At 39.7% G+C, this 10572-nt stretch overlaps 1 protein-coding gene across 2 annotated transcripts in view; it reads left to right on the forward strand.

Moving 5' to 3' along the window:
* FAM161A (FAM161 centrosomal protein A) overlaps positions 1 to 6664 on the forward strand; it is a 33555-nt gene extending 26891 nt beyond the window's left edge. For both annotated transcript variants that reach the window (XM_030877335.2, XM_030877337.2), the window contains 2 exons: positions 3355 to 3509; positions 3972 to 6664. In XM_030877335.2, the coding sequence (XP_030733195.1) occupies positions 3355 to 3509; positions 3972 to 4107 (291 nt within the window). In that variant the 3' untranslated portion in view covers positions 4108 to 6664. The remainder of the gene's footprint in view (positions 1 to 3354; positions 3510 to 3971) is intronic.
* The last annotated feature ends 3908 nt before the right edge of the window (positions 6665 to 10572 follow it).

Here is a 10572-nt window from a genome sequence, read left to right on the forward strand (position 1 = left end):
CCGCGGCATGTGGGATCTTCCCAGACCAGGGCACGAACCTGTGTCCCCTGCATCGGCAGGCGGACTCTCAACCACTGTGCCACCAGGGAAGCCCCCTTTTTTTTTTTTAAAGTAAGTATTTTAGTCTTTTTATTTATTTATTTTTGGCTGCGTTGGGTCTTTGTTGCTGTGCGCGGGCTTTCTCTACTTGTGGTGAGCAGGGGCTGCTCTTTGTTGTGGTGCGCAGGCTTCTCATTGCGGTGGCTTCTCGTTGCAGAGCACGGGCTCTAGGTGCACGGGCTTCAGTAGTTGTGGCTCGTGGGCTCAGTAGTTGTGGTACACAGACTTAGTGGATCCGCGGCATGTGGGATCTTCCTGGACCAGGGATTGAACCTGTGTCCCCTGCATTGGCAGGCAGATTCTTAACCACTGCGCCACCAGGGAAGTCCTCTTCTGTGTTCTCTTATTACTCTTTTGTGCATCTCTGTCTTTGCTCCTGCATGTTGTGTGGAAATTATCTGTTCAATGCTCTCTTCTCTTTCAGCTAGTTACTTTTAAAGGTGTTGGTCAAATCTTTGTATTCCTAGCACTTAGCACCTAAGACAATGTATGGCACAAAGGGGATGTTAAGAAACATTTGTTGAACCCAAACTGAACTGTTTCTTCCTGGGATTAGTCCAGGCTGAGAGCACTACCCTGACAATACTAGTGATGAGCCTCAGTATTAACAAGCAGTTTTACCATGCTGTGAATTCCCACTCTTTCTAAGCACCAGAGAAAATGTGGTAAAATAAGTGGTGTGTGTGAAATTAAACCCATAAAGAAATGTTAAATATTGAAAACATAGGTTAGTTTCATAGCTGATATTTCTTCCACCACCCTTGGCCCACACATATGCTGTTCTCTTTCCCCATATAGCCTCTACCTCCCGTGAGGGCTTGTCACAAAATAAGTATTCAGTTATTATTAAATAAAGGAAAGAATTACTATAAACTAAACTTAGGCTCATAAAAATTAAGTATTTTTCCCCTTCAAACTAGGGCAGTGATTGTAGACAGACTTTCATCATTCCTCATTATTTTGGTTTCCTCAAGAAACAAAGTTAATTTGTTTTTTTTGCAGTCTTAGATAGAAAAACAAAATAACCATACAGTTATTTTAACTACTTTTTATTTCATGGTCTTTACAATTCTTTTGCATTGTGAAATTCAAGGGGGAAATGTTTGTTTCAATTAGGAACAATTATACACTATTCACCTTGATATAAAATATTAAAAGGTAATAAATTCTATATACAGGGTGACTGAGGGTGACTCACCATTGTTTTGGTTTTGTTAACATAAATTAGAACTTCTTTTTTTCTTGCAGTGACTATTGCTGCTAATTAACAGCTGTTATTTAATAAATTCACTCACAACTTTATGCATTACCCGTTTATAAGTGTTAATTGTGGTCTTGCTGCTGTTGAGTTATCCCCTAGCAGAGTAAGCCTGTGATCCAGGACAGAGCAAACCATGTTTTCCTGTTTCTTGAAAATCACAGGATTTATTAACTGAATAGATGTTAAATTGGATTTTAAGCCAAATTCAGATGAAGGCTTACAAGCACTAACATTGATTAGTATCATTTAAATCTTTTATATTTCATTTGCTTAAAATTAGAATATATTTTTCTTAATACATTGGGTTACGTTTGGGGTTTCTTTATTCTGCTTTACAGTCTTTGGGGCATAGTTCTCATCTCACTTTGCTGTGCCTGTCAGTTCCCCAAGTCTTGTCTGTTTGTGTTCATAGCCTCTGGTTGCATTTTTACTTACTTTTCTGAAATTTATTATTATTCACAGTGGGTGCATTTTAGCAGCAGTTTGAGTGCTTCTTTTTTCAGTTTTCTAGCATGTCAGGAAATGCACTGGTGATAGTTTTATCCATTGTAATCAGTCTTTGCCATTTTGGTTTCTCCAATGGGACACTAGACTCCATGGTCCTTCCTTATGCTGGAATCCCTGGGTTAGGAAAATATCTGACACTGATTTGCTGAAGTCAGGCTTTAGGCTACCTTCAAACTCCAGGATAACCACTTCCACTTAGAAAGCAGCATGGTGGAGTGGAGAAGACTCAGGAAAGGATTAAGAGACTTGGTTTTCCCTCTCACTATATCCTGTGACCTTAAGCAAACAGCTTAACCTCAGCAAGAGTGGAGGGAGTATCTTACTTATTTGTTAAATTTGGGGTGAGACTGGGTGCTCTTCCACACCCTTTCCAGGATGGGATGCCATTGGTGCATTGGGGCTGGGCCATTCCTCGGGCCTTTCCTTTAGTTTGAGGTCCAGATGACGATTTTTGGCCCTATACTAGTTCATGTCCACTCATAGGAGATAAAATTGGAGTAAAGCCAAGGCACTAATGAGAACCCCAGTCATCTTATGTCTCTGTAAATCCTGTGGCCTCAGGAACTGTGACAACTGACTTGCTTTAGGTATGAGAGTGTCATCACAACTCCCACAAAGCCAGGAAGTAACATTCCGGAGAGTTGAACCCAGTTCTAAATTCATGTTTTTCTTGCTGTATCTCTTGCTTCCTCTACAGAATTAAGGTAACAACATAGATGATTTTATCATCTTTGGTGGATTAGAGATATGGCGTGTAAATAGGCACATAAAGAACTCTCTGACAACTATCACAGGAACTTATTTTCTTACTGATTTTTTTCAGATATCCTTGAACAGTCATGAAACAGTATAAAGAATAATTATAGATCAAAACTCATGTGGCCACTACCCAGGTTAAAAGCATTAGAGCACTGCCAGAAACCCTGTGTGCCCCTCCCAGATCAAAACCCTCTCACCTAGAGGTAGCCACCCTTCTAACTTTTGACATAAGCATTTCCTTGTTTTTCTTTACAGTTTTACCACTGCTGTACCTATCCCTAAACAACATAGTTTAGTTTTGCCTGTTTTTGGACTTTATGTAAATGAATCATACTACGTGTACTCTTTTGCGGTATGCTGCTTGTGAGATCCGTCCATGTTGTGGCATATAGCTAGAGTTCATTTTCGTTGCTTTATTTTAGTCTGTTACATGAATACGTCACAATTTATTTATCCATCCTACTGCTGATAGATATTTAGGTTGTTTCCAGTTTGGGGTTGTTACAAACAGTACTGTTCTGAACATTTTGGTATGTCTCCTTGGGCAGATATGTAGGAGTTTCTCTGGGCATATACCTAAGAGTGGAATTGCTGGTCAGAGGGTATGCATATTTTTCAACCAACTGTGATTATTGAATTTAATTTTCACAGGAGCTTTTAACCCGTACATTTGTAATGGAAACTTAAAGTCTTTTGTTCTTATCTAAAAAGGTTTGTCTTTCCTATAGAAAAATGCAAGAATGGCAGCAGAAAAGCATTATTCTAACACCTTAAAAGCACTAGGAATATCTGATGAGTTTGTTTCAAAGAAAGGCCAAAGTGGAAAAATTTTTGAGTACTTCAGCAATCAAGAGATGAAAAGTTTCACTGAAGATAAAGAAAGGTAACATATATAAGATGTCTGAATGGTTTACCTTTGAAAAAATTCTTACTTGCAGGAAAGCTAAAATTCTGTTCTATGATATTTTAAAAGGCCTTTTACCTAATGGAATACATGTGAACTACTGTAAAATATACTGACATTTTAACATGTTTGACACTTCAAAATATTACAAGGTGATGAAGTATCTTGTTTTTAAAGTAAAATAATTTAAATTTCTGACATAAATAATGAAAATAATAACATGCTTTCAAATGAAGTTTGAGTCAATCAAGTTTTGAAATAAATTACTTCTCAGAAGAATATCTACTTTCCCAATTGGTACTTTTATAGACTTCTCTTGATAAATCGGAGCTTATACACTTGAGGAAGACTAACTGCAGGATGGCGTACATTACAGAGGGTTTGTTTACCTTTAAACCAAATTATTTTTCCTTTGAAAGATTGATAAATTTCTTCCTCTAGCTTTAATGAAGAGAAAATAGAAGAAAGAGAGAATGGGGAAGAAAATTATCTTACTGATACCAACAGCCAAGATTCTTGCAAGGAAACAGGTAAAGCTGATGAAGAGAGTGGAGAAGAGAATTGTGTTGAAGAATAAAACTGAATCAGTCGACAGGGTCTCCTCTCTGTTCCGCTGATGTTGTTGGCAGCATTGGGTGTCAGAAGCCGCGCCTGTGGTGTTAAGGACATCCATGGGAACCCGTCTGATAACGTGCAGGTCTCTTTTTGCTCCGGATGCGCAGGCTCAGCGGCCATGGCTCACGGGCCCAGCCGCTCCGCGGCATGTGGGATCTTCCCGCACCGGGGCACGAACCCTTGTCCCCTGCATCGGCAGGCGGACTCTCAACCACTGCGCCACCAGGGAAGCCCCGTGCAGGTCTCTTGAGCAAAGTCCTCGTGTAGCCTGAAAAGGCCGAATCCAGCTGATGGGTCATTTGCTCAGAGTCAGGCTTTGCCTATACAGTTTTTAAAAGTACTACATATGGTCTGTTTGCAACTTTGATCTTACTTCTATTTTTAAAAAGTGTTTGAGAATCACAGCTGTCACAAACTGATTAGGTATAAAAATATACATAATTTTATCATTTTGGGTGGAAAAAAATGCTTAGCATTGAGAGCAGAGGGGAGTATTGGCCTTTGGTTTGAAAAAAAAGTTCTGGAAAGCATGAATCAATAAATATTTTTAAATTATACTACTTGCTCCTTTTTCTCTGCAGTACATCTCACAAAATGAATCCTCAAACTTATTTTACTAGGTATTTTAAATTTCTTATCTGAGCCATTTTTAAAAAGTAATAAAACAGGAAAAAATCCAAGTCTATTGTTTCGTATGCCCTTAGGGAGCTGCCATTAAACTAAATAACGGAGGATGTCAGAATATAGAGGCCAACGAATAAAACTCAAGAGTTTTCAAATGTAAAAATAAAAAAGAAAAGGAAGAAAAGTTGTTATTTGGGTAAGTTTAACATCAAATTGAGTGTGGATAAATATACACCTGAAGGCTTCTAAAAGTTTGATGGGACTGGACTGCTAAAGAAACTCTAAGCCTGGTCTGCAACCGTTAAGGCAACACCAGACCTGCTGCACCAGTCAGAAGCCAGCTGTGAAAGGTATGCAGAACCCAGGGAGGGCACATGCTTCAAAGTCCGTTTTATTATTTATTTATTTATGCCACACTGTGCAGCATGCAGGATCTTAGTTCCCCGACCAGGGATTGAACTCATGCCCCCTGCATTGGGAGGGTAGAGTCCTAACCATTGGACCGCCAGGGAAGTCCCAAAGCCCATTTTAAAATGGAGAAAAATTAATCTCCAAGTGGCAATTCCAAGGCCAAAGAGAGAGTTACTGTTAAATTAGCCACACCATCATCACTTTTTCTCTTTTATCCCTACTTTTATTCCAATTTATTTTTGATACATAAATTTTTAGAAAAGCTTTTATACTAGTTTTTTTAACCCTGTGTATTAAGACAGGTGGAAATAATTATAGCATCTGAGTTTTAACCTTAATTGGAATTAAATATCACCCCTGTTTTATATATGATGAAATTGTGTATAATAACTTTTTCAAGGCAAGTCTCCAGAATAATTCAAATTTGACCCTTTAATACGGGACCCAGTTGTGCTCAACTCTTTACACATTATTGCAGACACACTTGTCTTTCTGTGCATGACGTTAATTTGATTATATGAATCCATCATTTTGCTCTTTGAGCAAATTTTTGTTTTAAAAACTCAAACCAGTCATAAAGATGTGATTGGGTAAGAGTTCTCTTTTCCTAGAAACAATAAACCTTTAAAAACGAAGAACTAATAAAGGTGTATATAATAGCAGTGTCTTCCAACTGGCAATTTACGCCTTAAATTAAAACATGAGGTGATTTTTCTCAATTAAGAGCAAATGTCCACTCATAAACTCCTTTCCTAAGTTTGTGTTAAACTGTTTGTCACTATCATTAGATTGTAAACTCCTTGTGAGTTGGCACAACTTAAAATTTCATCTTTCTATTCCTTAATATTTTGCACAGGATTGTACATACAGTAGGTATTTAATAAAGACTTAGATGAGTAAGTAGATGAATATGGTTTTTAATTTTACTTATAATTACTTCAAAATGAGTACACATGGATTAAAAACATTTCTCTTCCAATTTATTGAGAACCTGTGAAACACAATCCACAAATTGTAACGTTCAAAACGTAACTTGCTTCCTAAGGATTTACTCCCCATTCTGTTTCTTCTCAGTTTCATGGGCAGTGTGTGGGACTTGCTTTCAGGACCAATCTCCAGTTTTCTTTAAAAATGGGAATAGTACCCATCTTGGGTGGCTGTAGGAAGAACTGGTGTAATCGTATATGGAAAGGCTCTTTGTAAACTAGGGTATTCAAGTGATAGTGTCAGAGGACAGGATATTACTCAAGAAACTTTTAACTTTAAACATTCTTTTATTTAAGTGAGATATGAAATGGTTTAAGTATTATTTTGTTAGAAATAATATTTGAACTACTTATTTACTACTTATATTACTACTAATTTATTATTTTTAAAATTATAGTCGATTTACAATATTATATTCATTTCAGGTATACAATGTAATGATTCAATATTTTTATAGATTCTACTCCATTTAAAGTTATTACAATATAATGGCTATATTTCCCTGTGCTATACAGTATATCCTTGTTGCTTATTTATTTAATAAATTTATTTATTTTTGGCTGCGTTGGGTCTTCATTGCTGCACGCGGGCTTTCTCTAGTTGCAGCGAGCCGGGGTCACTCTTCGTTGCAGTGTGCAAGCTTTTTATTGTGGTGGCTTCTCTTGTTGTGGAGCACGGGCTCTAGGCACGTGGGCTTCAGTAGTTGTGACGTGCGGGCTCAGTAGTTGTGGCTCGTGGGCTCTAGAGCGCAGGCTCAGTAGTTGTGGTGCACGGGCTTAGTTGCTTTGCGGCATGTGGGATCTTCCGGGACCAGGACTCTAACCCGTGTCCCCTGCATTGGCAGGTGGATTCTTAACCACTGCACCACCAGGGAGGTCCCTCCAATTCTTTTCTATTTCTCACATTTTCCTCATTTTAAGACATTATTTGTTGTATTTATTCACTCTAGTCTTCATTTTTGAGATGACTTTTTCTTTCTGATGTTTCCTGGGTTTTTTACTCCTCTTTTAAAATCTTTTTTCAGTCACTTTATTTCAGAGTTTTTCAGTCACTTTATTTCAGTCACTTTTTCCAGTCACTTTATTTCAGAGTTTTTCACATTGTAATTTACATTTCCCTTTACAGTTTTTATCATTTTCTTTTAGCTAATTCTGAAGTATTATGATAGCTATAGTTTTCTTTCCTTTTGTGGGTATGTTTTTCTGATATGGTTTCATTGTCCAAACAGATATTATTCTTCTCTGGTTCTCCTGTTTAAAAAACAAAACGAAACAAACAAGAAAAACACTTTGAATGAGATTCAATTGTGATCCTTTTTCTTTGCTCATATTTTAAGTGGAATGAGTTGTACTGTACTCCTACAAGGGAGAAGCAGCCCAGGACAGATTTTCTAGATTCTGTCAAGAACTGTGCAGGGTCTAGGATTTTACCATATTTATAAGTTAACAAGTTAGCATGCCACAGTTTCATGGATGTTGACAGAAGACATGAGACTCCTATATCAAAGACAAAGGACTTTGTTACTAATGGTAAAAGCAGTAGTTGAAGTGTCAGCATGCTCTTCATTTGTGCTGGCTCCAAGTTCCTTGGGGGAGATGCAGAGGGACCCCCATGGATGCCTTCACACCCAGTGGGCTATGTTATAGGAGGGAAACACTGAGCTTGGGGGAGTCCCCACTTTCATAGTATTTGGGAACAAGACTGTAATTTGGGGTGGAGGTGGGGAAGACATTACTTCACCCTGCAAGGTGAAGCAAGCAAGGTTGCTTGCTGCAGACAAAACCCTGAGAAAATGGCCCAGCTAAAGAGTGGTCAGTACATTGCCTTCTGGCCTACCTAGCAAGAATGTGCATGGACTCTCAGGGCCTGGGTCAGATGGCCTCCCCCAACAGCTTTCAACTCTGTTGTTTGTATGATGTGATTTTTTAAAAATATGGGCTTGAACTTTCTGAGATTTTCTACGTTGCTCACCCACCACCTTTTTTCTGGATCTCCTATTTTCTTTGCCTCTGCTATCCCTACTCATAGAAGTTTCTCCTCAATGTGGGACTTTTTTTTTTTTTATATTTATTTTATTTATTTATTTTTATTTTTTGGCTGTGTCGGGTGTTCGTTCTGGTACGTGGGATCTTCATTGCAGCACGCAGGATCTTTCATTGCGGCGCGCAGCCTTCTCTCTAGTTGTGGTGTGTGGGTTTTCTCTCTCTAGTTGTGGTGTGCAGGCTCTGGAGTGTGTTGCACACAGACTCTCTAGTTGAGGCGTATGGCTCAGTAGTCGTGGTGCGTGGGCTTAGTTGCCCCGTAGCAATGTGGGATCTTAGTTCCTGGACCAGGTATCGAACCTGCATTCCCCTGCATTGGAAGGTGGATTCTTTACCACTGGACCACCAGGGAAGGTGGGACTTTTTTGGGAGGAGGGTGCTTTGGTCATTTCAGGGCCCCCAGACCACTTCAGCATTATCAGACCTTTCTGTAGTCTCATCATACTCAACTGCATATTGGAGCCTGCAGAGTCTGTCTTGATTTCTGCTGCTGTTCTCAGAACAGCCTGCTCAATTGTCAATTCTCAGAACATCTGATGGTAGTTTTAGGGTTCTGGGATTCCCAGGGCCTTCAAAATTGCCTTTGGCTTCTGTACTTCCTTTCATATTTTTCCTGACACCACGAGGGTCTTGTTTTCTCATTTTGGAATCTGTGGCTCTTTATATCGCCTGATTTTATTATAGGTGTTAGCTGAGGGTTTTGAGTTTTGTTCTTGTCATTAAATGGGAGGATACAGGATGATTCAAACACTAGACTGCTACCATTACCATCTTCCCAGAAAATTCTCAAGACTTAGTTTTCCTGTGTACTTTTTGAACTGTTTGAATTTTTTTTTTACCGTATTACTTAGAAAAATAATTTAAAAGAAAATATTGGACTAGGAGTAAAGATTTTACCCCCCTTCTACCACCGAAATGAAATGAAATAAAAAGATAGTGGTGATAAATGCAGCTGATACAGAAAATTAAGGGAGATGAGGGAAAGCTTGTGCTGCTAATTTAAAGGACCTTGTTAGAAAAGGTGACCTTCAAAAAAGCCCTGAAAGGGTGAGGGGTGGGCCCTGTGGATATCAGGGGGGAAGGGCTACAGGCAGAGAAGAGCCAGTGCTGAGTTCTCGGCCGCGGCGGTTGGGCGGGGGAGGGGGGCGAAGTGTGCTCAGATGTTTGAGGAACAGCAAGGAGGCCAGGGTGGCTGGAAGAGAGAGAAGAGGAGGAAAAGACACAGGAATGAGGTCAGAAAGACATGGCGGGGGGAGGTGGGTACAGAGAAGGAGAGGATCTTGGAGGCCATTGTAAGGATTTTGGCTTCTTTGACTAAGATGGGGAGCCACTGGGGGTTTTGAGAAGGGTGACGTGATCTGACATCACTTAGTGTCTTTCTGCAGCTGGGTGAGAATGGTCGGTAAATGGCAAGGGCAGAAACAGGCAGGTCACTTCAGAGACTTTTTTTTTTTTTTTTTTTTGCGGTACGCTGGCCTCACACTGTTGTGGCCTCTCCCGTTGCGGGGCACAGGCTCCGGACGCGCAGGCTCAGCAGCCATGGCTCACGGGCCCAGCCGCTCCGCAGCATGTGGGATCCTCCCGGACCCGGGCACGAACCCATGTCCCCTGCATTGGCAGGTGGACTCTCAACCACTGCGCCACCAGGGAAGCCCCTCAGAGACTTTTTTAATTACCCATATTGCAAATACAGGTGTGTCTAATTTCAAAGCCAGTTCTCCTACCACTATACCTTATGCACTGAAGTGGTCATAAGGATGATTTACTTCTAATGTATGGGTAGTTATTTTTTCCCCAAAACTGCTGTATTACAAATGAGCCGTGAAAATATACTTTAAAAAAATCATCTTAAGACCCACTCACTACAGTTTTGCATATGTAGTGTCTTAAGTTCTTTTATTTTTCCATTAGAAGCTATTCCCCCAAGAGAAGAAAAACTGACTAGCTTTAGTAATATAATAGCATTGAGAAATTCAAACCAGCACTTATGACTCAGTCCATTAGGGACTGAAAGCAGCAGTGGGGCAATTTTGTAAAGGTTCTTCTTTATTGATCTTATAATTAAGAAATAACCATTGGGTTGCAGACATGATCTTGAAATAAAGTAATATTTTTCCAGGAAAAGGATGTGGTAGAGACTGCCAGTTGTTTGACCAGTAACTATTTTTCCTTTCTTCCTTCCTGCTTTTGCTGGAGGTGGCAATATACCCAGCTGGAAACAAAAACAAAAACCTGTATTTCCCAATTTCCTTGCAGCTAGGAGGTCACGTGATACCATCCTGGCCAGAGAGAAGTAAATGGGGTTTTCAGGAAAGGTCTTTAGAAGGGAAAGATTTGGCTGGCTTGGCCTTTTGGTCTTTGCC

This window comes from Globicephala melas, chromosome 12 (genome assembly GCF_963455315.2).
Source record: "Globicephala melas chromosome 12, mGloMel1.2, whole genome shotgun sequence".
NCBI classification, from domain to species: Eukaryota; Metazoa; Chordata; class Mammalia; order Artiodactyla; family Delphinidae; genus Globicephala; species Globicephala melas.